This window comes from Dromiciops gliroides, chromosome 2 (assembly GCF_019393635.1).
Source record: "Dromiciops gliroides isolate mDroGli1 chromosome 2, mDroGli1.pri, whole genome shotgun sequence".
NCBI classification, from domain to species: domain Eukaryota; kingdom Metazoa; phylum Chordata; class Mammalia; order Microbiotheria; family Microbiotheriidae; genus Dromiciops; species Dromiciops gliroides.
This window is the reverse complement of record NC_057862.1, coordinates 682218627-682240419: the sequence shown is the minus strand read 5'-3', so window position 1 is coordinate 682240419 and position 21793 is coordinate 682218627. Positions and strand designations below refer to the sequence as shown.

Sequence of the window (21793 nt, the reverse complement as noted above, 5' to 3'; positions counted from 1 at the left end):
CCCAAGTTCAAATCTGATCTGAGACACTTACTAGCTGTGACCTTGGATGAGTTACTTAACCTGTTTGTCTCAGTTTCCTCATGTGTAAAATGGAGATAACAGCACCTACCTCTTCAGGTCACCATAAGGCTCAAATGAGATAATATTTATAAGGAGTCTTGCAAACTTCAATGTCCTACATAAATGCTAGATATTGTTATTCTTATTATTCTCAGATGCCTTCTGACAGATTTGATTACATTGTTACAAGAACATCACCTCAAATTTACATGACACTTTTTTTTTTTGCAGGGCAATGAAGGTTAAGTGACTTGCCCAGGGTCATATAGCTAGTAAGTGTATGTGACACTTTCTTAAAAAAACTATTTTAAATTCATTATCTCATTGGATCTCCATAAGGACCTTTTCTGAAGCTCTGAAGTCAGCAAGGCACAGATTATTACTCTTCCCATTTAACAGATGAGGAACTGAACCGCTGAGAGGGCCCAAGAATACCAGGAGTGAGCGGCAGGGGCCGGCCCTACTCCAACACTTTCTCTATGATCTCATGCTCGCCACTCACTCTTAAGGAATTTACAGGTGTGGTTGTGGAATGAGAATACTTGATACAAGGAACTATTGAGAATAGGAGGTAGAACATGGGAAAACGAAAGGAGAAAAAGGTGGATTCCAGCAAGTATAGACTGGTGCATTTGATGTTCACCCTAAGGAACATTCTAGACAGGGAAGTGAAGCAGACGATTTATGAGAAGTTAAAAAGGGGGTGATCATACCCAGGTACCAGCATAGGTTCATTCGGGAACAAGTTATGCTGAATTAATCTGATAAACTTAAGTGATGAGGTCACTTCTGGCCATCTCCCTCAATTGTGGGCCTGCCCCACCCTTGGCTGCCTTGCTACCACCTGCAGTTCAAGGTACAGGAATCCAATCAAGGTTTATTGAAAGGTGTGTTAATTGAGCACATCACAGCTCCCCTCACCATCCTGGCCCTTCTCAGGCCAACACTCTTCCCAGGTCACGATTTCCCTGTCTGAGTTGTCTGCCCTCATAGAATGTAAGCTCATTGGGGACAGGGACTGTCTCTCATATATTTGTAGCTCCACCTATAATCAATTAATCAATGAACATTTACAAAGTACTTATCATGGGCTTACTACTGTAGGATACAAAGAAAGGCTTCTGAAAGTATGCTTCCTGCCCTCCAGGAAGTCACATTCTAATGAGAGGGAACACAGTAGATAAGTGTCTGCTAAATAAAATTCATTCATTCATTCATTCATTCACTCATTCATTCACTCATTATTTCATCCATCCATCTACCCACCCACTCACTCATTTATTCATGGTGGATCAGGGTGATTTCATGGGTATAATATTTCTGAATTCTAGCAAAGCATTTGATAAAGTCACTCACAAGGTGCAGATGGATTCATAGCTAGTTCAGCAATCCCATTCAAAGAGCATTAACTGACACAAGCTGGGTTAGAGTTCTGTGATGGACACCTCAAGGATCTATTCTCAGCCTCACCTTGTTCAATGTTTTTATAAAGGGCTTGCGAAAAGGCACAGAAAGTTGACTTGTCGAATTTATAGGTGATATAAATCTGGGAGATAAACCTAATACACTTAATGGGAACTTCTGAATCAAGTATGGATAAGAGGGTAAAAGAGTTTAAACTATGGCTCAAAGACCTGGGATTCTGTGTGGTAATTCCCTATACTAACATGGAAATGAACTAGATGAAATTTAATAGTGAATCCTCTGTCCTGTACTTAGGTTTAAAAAAACAACACCTCCTTAAGTACAAGAGAGGAGAGACACAAGGTTAATAAAAGTTTGTGGGAAAGGGTCTTCATGATTTTCATTTGCAAACTCAGTGTATGTGAATTAAAAACCCAAAACCAAATCCCCAAACGATGTTTGGATTCCAGAAAGGCATTTGACTAAATTACTCATCATAGCCTCCTGGTTCAAATAGGAATGAATACAGTCAAATGAAATGATTCCATTGTATTCTCTCTGTCCTACTAAGGGCAATGTCCAGAGCGTCATAGATTGAGTGCCATGGAGTAAGACTGAGTGATCTTCCTAGACCAGTGAAACCAGAGAAGGAAAGAGAAAGAGAAAGGCATGCATGCAGACAGGCAGGAAGGAAGGAAGGAAGGAAGGAAGGAAGGAAGGAAGGAAGGAAGGAAGGAAGGAAGGAAGGAAGGAAGGAAGAAAACTTCCTACTATGTACCAGGCCCTGTGTTAAGTGCTGGTTATTTAAAGCAGGGTGGGACTAGCTGTTGGCAACTCAATCAATCCACAGTGGATTGAGCACTGAATTTGCACTGCAAAATACCTGGGTTCAAATCCTGCCTTAAATATTAAGTAGGTGTGAGACTATGGCAAAGTTACTCGATTTCTCTGAGCCTCAGACAATTATAATTTAGTCTGGTGGGAAAATGCTCTTGGTGGAAGGAGTTCTCTCTGCCCCACTGCTCCCCCCACCACCCCCAGCCCCGATAAATTCAAAGGCCCTTAGTGAATGATAAACAGTTCTGGAATTCAGTTCTGGGAGCCTCACTTTTTTGCAGGGACATTGGCAACTGGAGTGACAGGAGGGCAGCTAGCATTGTTGGGGGCTTGAAATGGTGTCATGAATAATGGAGAGGGAAGCTGGGATGCTTCACCTGAAGAAGAGATTTAGGGAGCCCATGACAAAGACAGCATGAGCTCCCTGAGGGAGTATCACTTCAATGTAGATGCTAAGTGCTCAGGTGATCAATTGATCAATACTCTCATGTTATAAAAATAACAGAAGGATGGCAAATGGCATTGCTATATATAATCTTTTTCAGAAGTAGTTTTCACACTAACTCTGTTGATGCCAGAGGATTCTGAGCTGTCAAGGTCCATGGCACGCCAAGCACTAACACTGGCAACACAACAGGAGAACTGGGAGAATCATGAGATTAATTTCTCTTGAATAAAAACATCTGGTTTTGTTGAGTCCTTTGGGACCTCCAGGTTGGTAGGTAAGGTTCATAGGCAAATTTTGTTGACTGTATTTACTATACTAGAAACTCTGGCCAAGAGAAAATTCATATGAAGCAAAATCAAATGTTTTCTTTTATGGGCACTGGCACATTGACACCCTCTGAGAACAAACTGCCTTAAAGTTTCCCAAGGATTTGACAGGAATTGGCTATCTAGCCACTATCTTCTTCATCTTCAGTTCTGAAAAGATTTACTCTGAGAAGTTTCAAAAGCAGATCTAGGACTAACTCCTGGAAGGTCAAGGGAGGGAGATTTTAGCACCTTTTACAAATAAGAGACAGCTGAGCACTGATTAGGTAGTGGGCCTCAAAGCCAGGAAGACCTGAGTTTGAGTCTTGCCTTTGACACATCCTGGCTGCAGGACTCTGTGCAAGTCACTTGCCTATCCAGTGCTCCCTCCAGGAAGCTCTCCAAGGTGACAAGTTGCAGGGAAGGTGCTGACCTGTTTTGGTAGAGGCTGTTTATTCACCGGGGATTTCCCTAGATACTATAGGTTCAGTCCCTAGCCTGATATATATCTTGTCCCAGGACCCAGGTGGTTCTGGAGGAGAGAGTGAAGCTGGTGACCTTGCACAGCCCTGCCTCACTTCAATCCAATTCACTTCAAGTCATGACATCTGTCATGGTCCTCCTCTAGAATGAAGGACAAATGACAAGAAATCCCTAGCCCAAGGAACAGGAATGTTCCTCCAATAACTTTAACTTTCCAGAAAGTGAAGGGGCTGCCTATCAAGTCTTGAGTTTCCCACCATTTTATTTCAGTGAATATCGAATCAGTGCCCGTTAGATGCAATGGCCATCTCATAAGCATGGGCAACATGACAACCCTGCCCTCAAGGAGTTTACTATCTAATAGGACATGGGGTGGCTGAGCAGGAAGGAGCTCTCTGGGAAGAGAGAAGGGGGAAAGAGGGAGGCAGAGGGGAGAGAGGAATGCGGATGTGAGAGAGGAGAGGGAAAGGGGAGATGGTAGAAATGAAGGGAGGGAAAAGGGGATGGGAAGGGAGGAGGAAGGAGGGAGAAGAAGGGAGAAGGGAAAGAAGAGGGAAGAAGGGGGAGAGAAGAAGGGAGAAAGAAAAAGACATTGGAAGTGATAGCTGAAGTGAAGATGGATTAAAGAGGAAGTTTCAGAAGGGGAAGGGGAAGGAAGGAGAAGGGACCAAGGGGTTGGAAGACCCCCTATTGAAGTATTCTCTCATGGGCCTGAAGGCCAGATGTGAGACCCCCACTCTGAGGCTCAAGGCTTCTAGGCCCATGCTGGCGTGTGCTGTTCTTTACCTCAGATACAGGACACGGGACTGCACAATAAATCTGAAGAGGTACTTCAAGGCTTTCAGGGCAGCAAAAAGCAACTCCGTTTTGCTGGAGTCCTCAGCGTTACCCACGTAATGGTTCAGTACTTTGGTGAGTTTCCTTAGAGAGGCAAGAAAACAAGGAAAAAACACATCATGCAGGGCAATGTAGAATAACCTTTTTTCCCCTGATAAAAAGGAAACATGGCCCCCTGGATAGTGGAAATCTGGACTCTCAGGATCTCTTACAGACTTTGCCATAAGCAATCAAAGCAAGCGCAAGTCTTTGGGACTCAGTTTACCAGCCTGTAAACTCAAACACTGTGCTAAATGTTCTATAAATATTACCTCATTTAACCCTTAAAATTACACTGGGAGGTAGGTGCTATCATTATCCCCATTTTATAATGGAGGAAAGTGAGGCAGCAAGAGGTTAGTGACTTGTCCAGGACCACACAACTAGTAAGTGTCTGAGGCCAGATTTAGGCTTAATGCGCTATCTACCGACCATCCTGCTGCCTTTGATAAGTCAAAGGCATTCAATAGTTCCTTCCTGCCAATGGTATAGAAGACAAACATTCAAGACCCCGCCCCCATCCTGGTTCGATCCACATTAGCAGCTTTATTTCACACAATTCCTCTTCACAAAGTCTATGATTCAGGCTGACTATAATATGAGGTATTCCCCCAAAGCTTCCTGCTCTCTTCTTCCTGCATTACCCCCCTCACCCCCCAGGCCCAGGAGGCCCTTAATGATAGGTCCTACCTACCACTTCAAGACTTACAAATACATATTATGTTATTTGAGGGGAATAGTGCTTATGCCATAGGATTTGTTTGGCATATTTTTTTCTCATTCTTTTGCCCTCTTCCTCCTTAAAAATGTTGTTGTTGGGGCAGCTAGGTGGTGCAGTGGATAAAGCACTGGCCTTGGATTCGGAAGGACCTGAGTTCAAATCTGGCCTCAGACACTTGACACTTACTAGCTGTGTGACCCTGGGCAAGTCACTGTGTAATTTAAGATTCTAAATGTGAATTCTAATCTGTTCCCCCAGTTTGGGGGGAAACTGACTAAAATCACTGATAAAACAAGTTTAGGTTTTTAAGGTGTTAAGGGTTAAAATTCTAGCTAGTCTGTCTAAAATATCTAATGAGTGGTCGCCAATCAATTACAAGCTTTAGCAAGAGTTAGACTTTTAAGCATTTATTAAGGAGAATAAGAATTTGGTAAAGAGAGAGAGAAAGGCCTAGATTCCTATCTATTAAAGGGAGAGCACATTTCTAGCTCCCTTCTCCACCCGAGTCCAGAGGAAAGAGAGTGCGAGACTGAGCGCCAGTCTCTTCCTTCCTCCTCCCACTAGCCCGCGTCACTTCCTGATTCCTAAGAAAAGACTCCTGGTCTTGCCCTCAAAGACCTTCGCTTCATGGGCAGAACTCTTCTACAGTAAGTATCCAGCAGGTGGCGTCATTCCAATCGTTACAAAGGGTTTATTGGAAAATAGAAAGAAAAAGATTGAGAACAGAATTCCAACAGCCTGGCATTCCTATCTTTCCTCAAATTTCCTGTGAAGTCCTCTGCCGCCACCACCATCCAGTCAGGAACCCAAAAAACCCCAGAGCTCTCCGCGCAGGCTCCCTTTCCTCCTTCCTGTCTCCTCCCAGACCATAGGAGGCTCCTCAAGTTTATTGGCTGGTAGCCTTGATAGACAGCACCCATGAGCAAACGTCATTTCCTGACGCCAAGGAAAAGCCACAATGCCTCTGAGGCATTTTCCTCTTGGTGGAGCTTTCCCACAGCAAGTCTCCAGTAGGTGGCATCATTCCAATCATTACATCACTTAACCCTCATTGCCCCGCCAAAAAAATAAATAAAATAAAAATGTTGTTGTTGTTCTTTGTTACAAGGGATGATTCTCTGAAACCAGATTGTACATACTCCCATTAGACTGTAAACTCCTTGAAGGGAGGGATTGCCTTCTGTCTCTTCTTGTATCCCCAGCACTTACCATAGTGCCTGGCACATAGTAGATAATTAATAAATGTATGTTAATTGGTTATCGATTGAACCATGAGCTTTGCTAGTAGCCATTCCAACTAGAGTCCCCACCAAGGCATTTTGAGGGGAATCTCATGTTGAGGATTCATGGAACAGCATGGACAAAGCTGCCTAAGATGGGCATTCATGGAGTCATGGTGGGTGACAGGCAGTACCCTCGTTAATGAAAGAATAATGCCAAAGGATTGCTGTGTGTCTGTGTTATCTCCTCCTGGATCAGGAGAATGGAAGCTCCTTGCAGGCAGGCAAGTATTGTTCCATGTTCTCTCTGTGTACACCCAGAAGCAAATGCAGTGCCTGGGACATAGTTGGCACTTATTTTTTTTAATTTAATTATTTTTTTTTTCTTGCAGCAATCACAAGAGATAGGGAGAGGAACTTGACCAATAATTAATTTATTACTATGGTAACTCCTGGGTGAAGAAACTCTGTCTACCAGTACAGACTGGCATCTCCTGTGACCAAAGGTTTTAGAGAGCGGCAGAGAGTACTTGATCTTCTTCTGTGATAGTCATCCCGACTTTATAAATGAGGGGAAGGGAATGAGCATTTAGTAAATGCCTAATGTGTGCCACGCACTGAACTAAGAGCTTTACAAACATCATCTCTTTTGATATTATTCTTTCTAATTTATCATTATCTTTTAGAGCAAAGTTCTTAACATTTGCTACCATGTTCTGGACCCCTTTTGACAGTCTGGTGAAGCCCATGAATGTCTTCACATGGTCATACCTCTATGTATGTATGTATGTGTGTGCAAATGTATGTACATAAGAGTTCACAGACCCCAGGTTAAGAACTCTTGTTTTTGGGGGCAGCTAGGTGGCACAGTGGATAGAGCACTGGCCCTGGATTCAGGAGGACCTGAGTTCAAATCCGGCATCAGACAATTTACACATTTACTAGCTGTGTGACCCTGGGCAAGTCACTTAACCCCAATTGCCTCACCAAAAAACAAAACAAAACAAAACAAAAAAAACCCAAACTCTTGTTTTTGATCAAATTAGTGGTTGGACACAGGGTAGAATACGGACAGAGGTTTGGCAATCTCCCTGCTGCTATTCTCAGGATTGGAGTAAAGAGATGGTACCTTTTTCAGTTTTATTCAATGTTATTCAATTCAAAAAAAAAGCATCCATCAACGAAGTGCCTACTCTGTAGTCAGGTATTCTTCTAGGTGCTGGGGATACAAGGACAAAAACCTAAAAAGTCACTGCTCTCAAGGAGCTTACATTTTTCTGGGGAGATATGCAAATGGGGATAGGGATTAGGCTATGAGTTATTTCACTGGTGTAAGGTACTCCTGAGTACATTCCTGGAATATTGTTGTTCAATTTTTTTCAGTTGTACACAATTCTTCATCGCCCCATTTTTGCAGTTTTCTTGGCAAAGATAGTGGAGGGGTTTGCCATTTCTTTCTCTGGCTCATTTTACAGATGAGAAAACTGAGACAAAAAGAGTTAAGTGACTTGCCCAGGGTCACGCAGCTAGGAAGTGTCTGAGGCCAGATTTGAACTCAGTAAAATCAATCTTCCTGATCCCATTGCTCTATCTACCATGCCCCCTAGCTGCCCCAACCTAGCACATAGTAGGTGCTTAATAAATGTTTATTGATTGACTGAGAAACCTTCTACCAATTCAGGTTGGCATCTTCTATGTCACTTTCAGCAATGGAGGGTTGAGAAGTTAACTAGATTGCCCACGGTCATCTGGGCAGTCTACATCAATCTAGATCTTTGTTCTGTCCAGGGCTAGCTCTCTACCCTACTCTGCGAAGCTGCCCCTTATGTAAACAAGTAAAATTAAAGATAATCTGAGGAAGGAGAGAGCATGAAGAATTAGGGCATGGAAAGGAGAGATCAAGAAAAGATTCCCATCAGAGGTGGCACTGGAGCTGAGCTCAGGATTCTGGTGATGGAGGAAGCATGGAGTACACTCCAACCCTGGGGAATGTAGCCTTTGAAAAAAACATGGCGGCAGGAGATGGAATGTATAGTGAATGAAATAGAAACTAGGCCAGTCTAGATGAAATGTAATTTGTGAAGATGTGTACAATGGGAAGCAAGACTTTTTACTGACAACAGGAAGCCTTTAACAGGAATTTGCATTCTCTCTCTGTCTGTCTCTCACACACACTCAGCTCACACCCACCCCCTGTATCCAAGGTGACCACAAGCCACTGAAGAGTTCCCAGAGCCCCTGCAATGATACTTACACATAGGCCAAAGTGGCACTGAAGTGTTTGTAAATGTAGGTTTCAAGTACAGGATTAAAATGCTGGAACTTTATGTCTCCTATCAGTGAGATAATAAATACCTGCCAAAGGAGACAATGATAAGGATCGGCCGCCCTGCATAATCATCAGACATTCTGGCCCCCAGCTGGAGTCATGCACCACACTTTCTCTGCCTGGGCTTGATTGTTTCCCTCCCCTTTCCCCTTTCCCATTCTAGGACAGAGGGGAAGCCAAACCTGGGGCTGACCTAAAGGCCTTTGCGAGTTACAACAAGGTCAGGACTTGCTAAGAGGTTCCTGGTAATTTTCTCCTGCGAGCAACTTGCTAGTCCTCAAATCTGGACTAGTCTCCAGGTCTTTCCCATAAACTGCCCTTAACGTGAGTTTTCTTTTCTGTCCATCCTGTGCTGGGTGAGGATAGTAAAGTGCAAGTGCCTTGTGTCAATCATGAAGGAGCTTTTTAATCAGGTCCCTCCCCCTGCCTCCCATCCACCCATTACACGATGATTCTTGGACCACAGGAACACAGAAAGGAACCTCGGAGGACATCTAATTCAAACCCCCCCCCCCCTTTGAAATATGAGGGAAGGTTTAGAGACTATGAAGTGCTCAAGAGCATTTAGTTGTTGAACATGCAAAGTGGGAGCTGAACCTAATTCTTGGATTTTTTTGTTTTTGTTTTTGTTTTGTTTTTTTGTTTTGTTTTGTTTGCAGGGCAATGAGGGTTAAGTGACTTGCCCAGGGTCACACAGCTAGTTAAGTGTCAAGTGTCTGAGGCCAGGTTTGAACTCAGGTGCTTTATCCACTGCGCCCCCTAGCTGCCCCCCTGAACCCAATTCTTACATTAAAGGCTTATAGATTTTGAGGTGAAGGGACTCAAGGAACCATCTAGTCCAACGTCCTCATTTTACACATGGGGAAACTGAGGCTGAGAAGAGATTTGAACCCGGGTCCTTTCACTCCAGACCCATGCCATGGCAGCCTCCTTTAGAGGCCATTTAATTAATTCAATCTTCCTTTTGCAGATGCTGACTTGAGAAGCAGGGAGGCTAAGTGACTTGGTTGACATCATATGTGCAAAAAGCACCAGAAGCAAGATTTGAAGGGAGGTTCCTGTACCTCCAGAAAACGTCCCTACTAGTTTATATGTGTTGGTAACATGTTGCTCCAAGACTGTGACCTCAAAAAAGGTATCTTTAAACCCTAAATCTCCACTATGGTATAGTGAACAACATGCAGTAAACAGTTAAATGTGCGCTTTTGTACTTGTATTTAATACAAAGCTGTACATGATGAACCAAAGAGCACTTTATTTTCTTAGGAAATGAAACTCCAAGTCTTCCTCTTGGGACCCCCAAATCAACTTCCCAAATGCCTGCTTGGGGAGACACAGCTAGACTTGAGTTTGTCTGAAAAAGGCCCAGGGGCTTTAGTGAATGGCTGAAATGAAACTGAAGAGGGGCCAAAAGCTTCGTGTCGTGGCCAGGAAAGCTAATGTAATCTTCAGGATGCATTAATATTATAGTGCTAGACTCTAGGAACAAGCAGGATTGAAAAAATAGTCTTGCTGGCGACTCAGCAGCGATATTTCCATAAGCTCAAATGGATGGTGGATGATGTAACAGAACTTAGGGTATAAATCTTGGAGCTGAGGACATGGTCCAGTGGCAATGAGTACACCAACTGAGCTGCTGAATTGAGGTAGTCAAGAGTAATACTCTAAAGTCATACTTAGTCAGTCCTGGTCACTTGGCCATCAAAGGAGCTAAGAGCTGGATGGACCAAAAGAGGCCATTCAGTCCAGTTGTATTAGACCAAAAATGCTGACAAATGGTAAGCCAATTTCTAATCGAAGGCCTCCTGTGAGGGGGACTCTACCATTTCTCAAGGTAGTCCAGTTCACTTTGGGATGGCACCAGTTGTTAGGGGGGTTTTCTTTACTTTAGCCTAAATGTGTATTTTTATAGCATCCAGCCATTGACCTATAACTTAGAGCCTCTGTGATTGTGGGCAAGGGGATTGTGTCTGATCATCACTTAACTCATCTGTAAAATGAAAAGTTAGATTATATAACCTCTGTGGTCTCTTCCAACTCATTTAAAAAATGGTTTTAACCTTAAACTAAGAAGCCTATTAAAACAGTAGCAATTATTTTATCGAGTGGTTTAAGGGGGGAAAACAATTAAAGCTATAGCTGTAGATGAATATATCAGCTCTTTTTTTCTGCCTCGTGGGGAATGGAGTGGGAAGAAATTCTAATTCCATGTAGTAAAAGTAAGCAAATGATTAGTCTTTGCTTGGCTTTATTCTTTTGTGTTAGTGTTGGGGTTTTTTAAAGAATTTATTCTGTCATATTCAAGTAAATCTACAAATCATACATTATTTCCTGTGGACTTTAATGTGAAAGCAGAAGAAAAGAATGGTCCATATGTAGAATACAATATAGCATCTGACTTCTGTGGCTTATTAGATAGGCTTTTCTAGAAATAATTACTCATTATTACTTTATTATGTAATAAAAACTTAATGAGCAAAAAATAATTCCCAAGCTTTTAGTAACATTTTTGGGTTTTTTTGCATTGTGTGACCTCGGGCAACTCATTTCACTCCTGCGTGCCTCAGTTTTCTCATTTGTAAAATGAGAGGTTGGACTAAATGAACTCTGAGACTTCTTTCAACTTTGAAACAATGATCCTCCTCTGTATTGGTCAGACCATAGCTGATCTATATTGAAGGTCGGGATGCCCATGCTCTTGGGTGAGGTAGAGCAGGGCTTTTTAAACTTTTTCCACTTGCAGCCCCTTTTCAACCAAGAATTTTTTACCTGACTCTGGGTAAATAGGTATAGAAAATAGGTATGCAGAACCTTTTACTGCTGCCAAATTTTTCATGACCTCCACATTCCATTATGCGACACTATATGGGGTTGCAACTCACAGTTTAAGAAGCTAGGATAGAGGGGAATGATTCTTGTTCAGGTACCAGTTAGAATAAATGGCTATTGAGGTCAGTTCCAGTTTTGCAACTTGGTGCTCTCCTTTGGCAGAGGGAGAGGAGGCAGCTAAAAGTGACCTCTCACAGGAGCCAATGGTAGCCAAGGTTCCAACTGGGACCATCTTTGAGATTCATACCTTTCTATGAATACACATGACCTCAGATGCTTATCACTTACCAGTGCATCAAATACAAGGAAATCATAGGTTTCATTGTCGGACATTTCCATCATTATATTAAAAAGTGCATCAAGAGTATCTTGTAGAAACTAGAGAAAAAAGAAGAAAAAGAGTTTATTTTGACTCACTACTGTGAGACTGCGTATAGGGGCTGGGTTTAAGAGTCAGTTTCTTCTGACTTCAAAGTCTTGCTTCTGACACTTACTACCTGTGGGATCCTTAGCAAGTTAATCTCTCTGAACCTGTTTCATCATCTGTAAAGTGGGATAATAATTGCATTTACCACATTGAATTATGAAGATCAAATGAGAAGATTTGAAAAATGTAAATTATAAATAAATGCCAACAGCTATTATTACTATTACTGTTGTTATACCCCAGATGCCCTGAGGAATAGAGTTATGGGGTTGGATCAGATTCAGAATTAGTAATATGTGTGTGTATGCGTGCATGCGTGTGCCTGGGGCATGCTTCACACAAGGAACAACAACAGAAAAAGTGCCCTCAAGTGTACTTGTAAATAATAATAATAGTTATTATTATAAAGATGATGATGTAACTAACATTTATATTTTGCTGTAAGGTTTGCAAATATCTCATTTTATCCTCACAACAACCCTGGGAGGTAGACGCTATTATTACCTCCATTTTACAGATAAGAAACTGAGGTTTACTAACTTGCACAGCTATTCAGTATCGGAGCCTGGATTTGAACTTAGGCTCAATTAAAAACAAAACAAAACAAAACAAATTAAATTGATTTAGTGGTGGTTGGGGCTGGAGATCCTTTGGAAAAATTACATGGCCCTGCTACCAGAGATAGCATATGTGGGATGTGGTAACTACAGGGAGAGGCTCTTGCGTATAATTTTTCTTAACTAGGTGCTAAACTGAGTTATCTCTATGCTGTTGGAATACTATTAGTGATCTTTAAAATATGACATTCAAAGACATTCTGTGTCCCTCATTAGACTGTGAGCCCCTGGAGGACAGAGACTGTCTTTGGCCTTACTTTGTATCCCCAGAGCTTAGCACAGTGCCCAGCACATAGTAGGTGCTTCATAAATGTTTATTAACTGACTGACAGTCCCACCCTCATTATAGCTCCCCACTCTCTCCCTTATAACTGCAAAAGAGACATGAGTACAACCAAAGAACAATGGAACCATAGGTTTCAAGTTAATGTATTAATTTAGATGTTGATGCAATCCAAGTCATGAAAAAGACATTTCTAAGCTTGCACGTGTGCATGTGCATACATGCATGTGCACACACACACACATACACACACCTACCTTTACAATCTCTCCCCCATCCACCTCCATTAGCTTCTTTAAGTTGTGTTTTATGTTCTGGGAGTTGGAACGCCAATTTAACAACCCCAACAGATCAACTAGGAAGGAAAACCATAGACATTAGAAACCAATCAAGAAGCAAATCCATCTGTTTCAATTATAAAGAGTGATAGCCAAGCACATTGGAAGAGTGGTCAACCTTAGAAGATGATTGTGTTAATGTCTCTTATCATTGGACGGTTGGGCTTGGAGTCAAAAAAACCTGAGTTAAATCCAGTCTCAGATACTTACTAGTTGTGTGACCCTGGAGAAGGAAATGGCTAAACCCTCCGATATCCTTGCCAAGAAAACCCCATGGACAACGTGGTCAGACATGACTGAACAACAACGTCATTCAGCATGGGCATATATGATCATAGATTTAGAGTCAGAAGGGACCTGAGAGGTCACCAAGCCCATCCCCCTTATTTTATAGATCAGGAAATGAACCCAGAGGGTTAAGTGACCTGTCCAGGGTCACACAGCTCTCTAGGTTCTGAGGCATGACTTGAAGCCAGCTTTCCTGAATCCAAGTCCACAACATGCTTTGCTGGTCTGCACTGGTGCCTTAAATCCAGTCCCTAGGAAGACGTTCTATGTTAGAATGTCCGGTTGATTCCTAAGAATGTTAAGGATGGTTCTCTTGAGGAGAATTCACATTCAAAGTTGATCTCAGACACTTGTGAAATGCAAATAGAAACAAGGAAGAGATTTTGTGGGAATGGGGGAGGGCACTAACAGCAGAATGAGGAAGAGCCTCATGAGGAGGTGACATGTGAACAGAGAGAGGACTTGTAAAATGTGGAGATAAAGAGGAAGGACTTTCCTTGCAATAGGAAACAGCCCGAATAGAGGTAGGGAGGTGGGAGATGGGAGAAGTACAAGAAAGCCAGTTTGGCTGGAACACGGATGACATGAGGAAAGAATATATGATCATTCTGGAAAGTTAAATGGAAACCAGGCAGTGAAGGTTTTAAATTCTAGGCAGGTGGTACAATGTGAAGAAAGGAAAGAAGGAAGCACTTATTAGGCACCCAATATATCCCAAGCACTTTACAAATATTATCTCATTTGAGCCTTATAACAACTCTGTGAGGTAGGTGCTATTATTATTCCCATTTGACAGCTGGGGAAACTGAGGCAAGGAGTGGCTAGTTGACTTGTCTGGGGTCACAAAGCTAATGAGTGTCTGGTGCCAGATTTGAACTCAGGTCTTCCTGATTCCAGGCCCAGCACTCTAACTACTGCCCCACCTATCTGTCCTCTCTTTCAATTATATTAATTTACCATCATCATCACCACCACCACCACCACCATCATCATCATCAGTACCATGGTCAGGTCTGTGTTTTAGGAACAGTCTCTTACAGCTTCTATCCCTAAAACCTTTATCTCTTTCTTTATCTCCCAAATTGCTCAGGCCCCTCCCCCATGGACTTACCTTAACAAAAATACTTCTGTATTTATTTGCATATTGCCTCCTTAAAGGTCTTTGAGAGAAGGAACTGATTCATTTTTTGACTTTGTAGCTTAGGTGCCTAGTACTGTGTGTAGCATCCAGTAGGGGCTTAATAAATGCTTATCTTTAGTTGATCACTATAGGATTGCTTAGTAATGCTTGCTGATTGATTCTAGGATTTTAAAGCTATAAGGGCCCTTACAGGTCACCTGGAATTGCATGCCCACTGTTAATTCAATTCAATTCAGTTGGCATTTACAAAGCCTTGGTATACAGTTATCTGCGTGGGATGTCTCCTAATGGAAGATAAGTTCTTTGAAGTCAGGGAAGATGTTGGTCTTCTTTATCTGACAGTCCTTGGCACAAAGTAATAGGCATTTAATTAATTCTTGTTGACCTGACTCTAATAAGCTCTTGCCACTTGTCAGGCATTGGACCAGGTGTTGGGAATACAAAAAAAGTGGGGGAAAAAGTCCCTCAACCTGAAGGGAAAGTGAGCTCTCCCGGTTCATTTATAGAATTGTGGAGAGGCAGGATTCAAGGCAGGTCTTGGCTCCAAATCTCATGCTTTCTCTATCACACATCACTGGCTTTCTTATATAAGCCTCTATTCCAAGTGAATCATTTGTTTGTTCTATAGTATTAGATGTCCCTGAAGGGATTTGCTCTTTTCCTCCATCTCCCACACCCTTAACATACTTCCCCCCATGGTGGGGACACAAGAGAACATCTTAGTAGGATCCCATTTTCGAGGTCAGGAGAGGCAGATTCAGGCTGCCTGAGGGGAAATGCTCCCTCAACCAAGTACTAAGGTTATCCTGGCATGCATGGGTTCTATCAAGTAAAACCTTGAACCTTTATGCCAGGAGAGCCTTGGGTGAATGCTAAGCTTTGGGTGGTCACTAAGACAGATGACAGAGTGCTGAAGATTATAGGATCATAGGTCACAGATTAAGAGGTGGAAGGGACCTTAGAGATCATTAACCACTCCCCACCCCCCATATTATAGATCACTCAATGAAACTCAGGGAGCTTGAATTGGTTGCCCAATGTTAGAGCCCTGGTCCTCTTGATTCCGTAGCCCACTGTTCTCTCCTTTGAACCTCTCTGTCTCCTCTCCCAACTAAAGAAATTGAGTAGTTATGATATAGGTCACAGCTTGAGGGCTAGAAGGGCTCCTGGGGACCACCTAGTTCAGCCTCCTCAATTTCCTGATGAGGAAACTGATGTTCAAAGAATAGATATGATTTGCCTAAGGTCAGATGGGTGGTAAGTTACAGATGTGGGATCCTAACTCAGGTATCTTGGCTTCAAATGAAACATCCCACCTGGTGAAGTCAGAAATTCTAGAACGAGTGACAAAGAAACTATAAAAATGGACATGGGGACACAGCTAAACATACATACAGCTATGAATATACATTAGCAGAATAATTTCTTTTATGAGATCATAGATTTAGAATTGATCTAATTAGAGGCAAGGTCACATAGAGGATAGAACAGTGGACCTGGGAGGCAAAAGAGCTGGGATCAAATTCCGCTTCAGACATTTACTAGTTATATGACTGAACAAGTCATCCTACCTCTGTCTTCCCTGAGCAATGGTACCCTCCATTCCTCTGTATGGGGTCTTCTCTGACTTTCACAGCATTTTTGGCAGTATAACCTAAAGACATTCTTTCACTCTCTGGGACTTGGGGAGCTTGTTTTGATTACCTTGCCTGTGTGACGGCCTGAACTCCCCTCTGTTGTGTCTGGACACTTCTCCTAGTTGAAATACTAACCCTCACCTCCAGCCAACAATGATTCACTAAAATAGAACCAATATTGGCTGCTCTTGGAGATTAAATTGTCATTTGATCCTCGGGTGGATTTTATAGCTAAAATGTTTGGATAGCCTTAGACTTTCCTCTGGTCAAACATCCTGACAAAACCCCTAACTCAAGTTCCAAGATGGCAGAGTGAACAAACACCAGCATGGCTTTTGGGAAGAATTTATAGGCAAGGTCTTGGGCTGTATACTACCTTGAATTCCTTACATGAGGAATTGACCACAGGAGGCAGCAGGGAGTATGGTTAAGGGCTCTGGTCTCAGTGTCAGAAGACATGGGTTCAAAACCTGGCTTGGATCCTTACTAGCTATATGACTGCTATTCAAATCATCTAATCTGTTTGAGTTTCAGTTCCCTTTCTACAAAATGGAGATAACAATAACTTGCTCTCTGTAGTTCATCTCGTTGGGTTGTATTGAGGGAAGCATGCTATACACTTAAAGTGTTAACAAAAATGTGAATTGGTTTTATGAGTGGAAAAAAACACTAGACCAGGAATCAAGAAACATGGAGTGGGGCAGCTAGGTGGCACAGTGGATAGAGCACCGGCCCTGGAGTCAGGAGGACCTGAATTTAAATCCAGCCTCAGACATTTAACACTTACTAGCTGTGTGACCCTGGGCAAGTCACTTAACCCCAATTGCCTCATGAAGAAGAAGGAGGAGGAGGAGGAGGAGGAGGAGGAGGAGGAGGAGGAGGAGGAGGAGGAGGAGGAGGAGGAGGAGGAGGAGGAGGAGGAGGAGGAGGAGGAGAAGGAGAAGGAGAAGGAGAAGGAGAAGGAGAAGGAGAAGGAGAAGGAGAAGAAGGAGAAGGAGAAGAAGGAGAAGGAGAAGGAGAAGAAGAAGCAGCAGCAGCAGCAGCAGCTATGAGACTTTTCTCTGGGTCTCAGTTTCCTCATTTGTAAAATGAGGGTGAGATCGGCTCTAAGGAGAAGCCTAAGGTCCTGGGCATTCTTGCTGTAAATTTCTTTTCCCCAGAGTTGGAGTTGGGGTTCTTGCAATTTGGTGTTTGACCTAGTGTGCCTGACATCAGAAAGAGACAAACTGGGTGGGCTTGATGATCTACAAGGTCCCCACCAGATCTAAGTCCTAGGACCTTGAGGCTTAATTGGTAAAAAGCTTTTTCCTACATGGTACCAACATCTGCCTGTGTGACTTCTGGTCCTTGATTCCAGAGGTGCCCTATGTGACTGTCTTCAGGAAGTGTTCTGTTTGGGGCTAGAAGGAAAGTTGACCTGGGACCTTGATGGAGCTTGAGTTCTCTGAGTCCCAAGGACTCTTGCTGTACATTTGTTTCCCCAGGGCTGGGGCTGGGTTCAGTGGCTGGGTGCTTGGCCCAGGGTACCTGACGACAGGTAGAGAAAACGCTTCCCACAGAAGCTGGCTTGCCTCTACAACTTTCTCGTCCCCTCATCTGGGCCCCCTAATCCTGACTTGGAGTCTTCACTTAGACTTATGAATCAAACTTGTCGCTGAGTCTGAAGTTCAGCATCAAACCAGCGATTTGTCATAACATTCTTACCTTGCTAAGTCAAGTCACCAAGCATTATTAAACACCTGCTGTGGGCCGGGCCATGTGCTAAGCACTAGGGATAACAGGGAAGGGCCAAAACAGTGCCTACCCTCAAGGAGGCTAGGATCGAGTATCTCCCAGTCTTAGTACTGCTTATGACCAAGTCTTTATTCACTTCTTGAGGACCTGTGTCCTCCTGACTTGCCTCTCTGCCTCTAGTCCATGGTGGGACTCTGGCTAAACATCTGAATGCCTCATTAAGCAATTCCATTCCATTAGGGAGGTGTAGCATGTTCACAGACTCTCTTCCTTGCTCTTGCCCAGACAAGACACTACATCTCCCACACATGTGCCTTTCATAGGCTGTCCCCCATTCCTCAAATGTTCTCTCTCAGCTTCCACCTCCTGCAACTCCTAGCTGCCTTCTAGGCTTAGTTCAAGTGACATCTCCTTCAAGAGACCTTTGCATATTACCCCAGGTGTTAAAGTGGATATGTTGTATCTCCCTAAGTTCCACAAAGGCAGGACTGTTCAACTTTGTCCTTGTGTCATCAGTTTTCTGCACATGATGCTTTCTTAGCATGGAAACCAATGGGTACATTCAGAAAACCAACTCTGACTCACCGTTCTGGGTCAGCTTTGTGGAGCAAATAAGGGTGGCTATTTGGAAGCTGTCCTTGGTGCTATCCTTGGTTGCGGTGAAGTTGGACAAGTGCGTGTTCTTGCCTGGGGAGGAGAAGTCCTTGTCCTCCATCTCTATCTTTGTGCTGGGCAGGGTCAGGTAGAATTTAGCATCTTCCATTTTCTTATTATCCCCCTGAAAAGAAAACACACACCAGTGGCTTGGGAATGCTAAATGAGCAGGAATCATTTATTGTTCACACACCAAATGGGGTTCCGGCTTGAGTCTGTACTCATTGTGCATGATATCATAGCTTCAGAGTCAGAGTGTTGGGAATTCCAATCCATGACCATCCTCTGATACAAGCTTGGCCAAAACCTTCCTGAGGATTGGCTCCTCTAGTTGTCTGGACCTTAGTTCTCTCTTCAGTAAAATGAGGGGGTTGTACTTGATGGCCTCCGAAGTTCTTTGCAGCTCCAGACCTATGGACCTGTGCTAGAAAAGAACCTGTGCTCTTGTGAATACTGCAAAAGTCACCTTAGTATTGTAGAACTACTGGGTTGTGAACTAGGATTTATACGGTAGGTGAAAAGACTTGAATTTGGAGCCACGAGACCCGAGTTCAAATTCTACTATCTGTGTGATGTTGGGCAAGTCACTTAACCTTTCTAGGCCTCAACCTCCTCACCTATAAAAGAAGAATGTTGACCTAGCTTGTCTCTCAGGTCTCTTCCATCTCTAAATACATGATGTTAAGTTGATCCTATTCTCTAATTCTTTCTTTCTTCTATTTTTTTTTTTTTAGTGAGGCCATTGGGGTTAAGTGACTTGCTCAGGGTCAAACAGCTAGTAAGTGTTAAGCGTCTGAAGCTAGATTTGAACTCAGGTACTCCTGACTCCCAGGCTGGTGCTCTATCCACTGTGCCACCTAGCCACCCTAATTCTTTCTTTATCTGTAAAATAAAAGGGCTGGGCCAGATGATCACTAAGGTCTCTCTCTGCTCTAAGTCCATGGTTCTATGTTTCTAAGTCATTTAATCTCTCTGGGTCTCAGTTTACTCATCTATAAAATTAAGGCATTGGACTAGAAGATGTGTAAGATCCCTTTTTGTTCTAAGTCAAGGAACCCAACTGTATCCCTCGAGAACAAGACACTGGCCACTTAGAAGGATGCACGTCCAGTTCCGGAGACGAAGTGTTTTTGGAAAGATATGCACAAAAAGTTCGTGGGATGAGAAGACATGAAGATTCCAAGTCAAAGAGATCAAGAATCCATTGAGGCATCATAGCCATGAACCTGAAGGGTTTTTTAGTCCTTGATGGAAAGGAAAGACCTTTTGACAGTCATTAGAGATTGGTTCTAATGCTCTTACCTTATACACCACCAGGTTATGCCTCCCATCCTGCAATGTGGTTCCATCTGTGTTCATCAGCTTCACAAAGGCCACCCCAAAAGCTCTTTCAGATTTATCTCTGGCTGCAAAATGAGGAAGACTTAGTTTCTGAGTGATGCAGAGAGGCCAGTAATGGTGGTCCACCTAGAAGATCTCCCACTTCTCCCATACTTAATGAATGTTCTTTAGAGGGTGGGGATTAAGTACTGAGGAGAAGGGCATGGGGCAATCTATTCTTTCATTAAGTGCCCAATACTTGGAAGGGTGCTGAAAGAGATACAAAGATAAGTAAGGCACAATCTTTGCCTAGGGAGTTAACTGTCTAGGACAAAAGACATGCATGGAAATAATTAGGGTTTGGTCCAATGATTTCATAAGAATAGGGAACTCCAGGAAAAGGAAATTGCCTCCACCAATTCAAGTTAAAATCTTCTCAGCCATTCCTAGCCTTAGAGAATTGCTTAGACCACCTAGAAGTCAAATGGCTTGTCCTTTGTCACACAGTCAGGACTGGAACCCAGGATATGTGAACTTTGTGGCCAACTCATTCGATGTTCTCCATCCTTGTTTCATCTCCTGGTTTCCTTGAATCTATGTAAGGTTCACCTAAAATCCCCAACTTCTGCAGGTCTCCCTGGAAAGTGCTAGTGGGATGAAATGACCTCCAGTTATCCTGTATTGATCTCATGTGTATATAGTTGTTTGCATGTTGACTGGCCCATTAGATTGGGAGCTCCTTGAGATAGGATAGGTACCAGATTAAGTGCTTAATAAATGACCAATAGACCACAACACTTCTAGTTATCATAATTCTACATGTTCATTATCCATGCCGTTAATTCTCTGGAACTGACTCTTTATCTACTATCTCACATCACCTCTAACATAACAATGATTATATTAACAAAAATATGGTAAGTACACCAGAGGAAGGAAGTCCGTTGAGGTCAGGACTGGGCTTGTTTTTGTCTTTGTATTCTCTCAATTAACACAAGGCCTCACCCATAGTAGATGGTTGGTAAATGTTCATTGAACTGAATTGAGCAGGAAAGAAATGAGCATGGTTCTCTGAAGAGTTTAAAGGAGGGAGAGATCAATTCCATAGAGGCAGAGTATTAACACAGCAATTTCCACCTAATGTCAACATTAATAGCGCCATATGGAAACAACACACTTGCAAGAACCTGGAAAGCTGCCTGAAATCCATCAGCTTCTCATCCACCGAGGATGACATTTTCTTTAGCTTGACCATGTGGAATTTGGAAACTCAGAAACACAAAAATAGTCCCAGCTCCTTCCTTAGTACCAAGGAAAGCTCAGCTTTGAAGGATGAAGCTGCCAAGGGCTGGACTTGGCCACGTCTAGTTTCCAAATACAATAAGTCTCCAGGGCCCCTAAAAGTACTGTGAAGCAAGAGTAAATATTGTTCTTGGAGAAAGTCTGCACTCTAGACATCTTGATACTTACATTCCTGCGATGACCTGTGCCGGAAAGTAAATCTTAGATGACAACGGGTGACCTCTTCGATTGCAATGGATACCTGCATATTAATAAGAAGAGAAAGAGTGAATATTTAATGTAGCTCTCTACCTCTTGCAACCCCATAGGACAAGACAGTTCACAGAAACTTACTGTAACCCTATATCCCACAGAAAGCAATCTGGTAGAAGGCAGATCCATTTCCAATCAAAGAAGTTTCCATTTAGAACCAAGAGAAATTCAATGAAAAGCTGGTTTCTCCAGCTACAACCCTCTGTGCATTTTGACCTATTGATTCCAACATGGGGCATGGATTGCCACCTGAAAGCAGTCCAAAACAAACAAACAAACAAAACCCCA

At 42.9% G+C, this 21793-nt stretch overlaps 1 protein-coding gene across 1 annotated transcript in view; it reads right to left on the bottom strand.

The window, feature by feature from the left end:
• DOCK5 (dedicator of cytokinesis 5) overlaps positions 1-21793 on the bottom strand; it is a 230297-nt gene that overhangs the window by 63750 nt on the left and 144754 nt on the right. Inside the window, exons 16-22 of the mRNA XM_043988287.1 lie at positions 21422-21494; positions 19934-20037; positions 18563-18755; positions 13097-13194; positions 11801-11890; positions 8609-8709; positions 4324-4458 (exon numbers count right to left, since the gene is read on the bottom strand). Coding sequence (XP_043844222.1) covers positions 4324-4458; positions 8609-8709; positions 11801-11890; positions 13097-13194; positions 18563-18755; positions 19934-20037; positions 21422-21494 — 794 coding nt within the window. The remainder of the gene's footprint in view (positions 1-4323; positions 4459-8608; positions 8710-11800; positions 11891-13096; positions 13195-18562; positions 18756-19933; positions 20038-21421; positions 21495-21793) is intronic.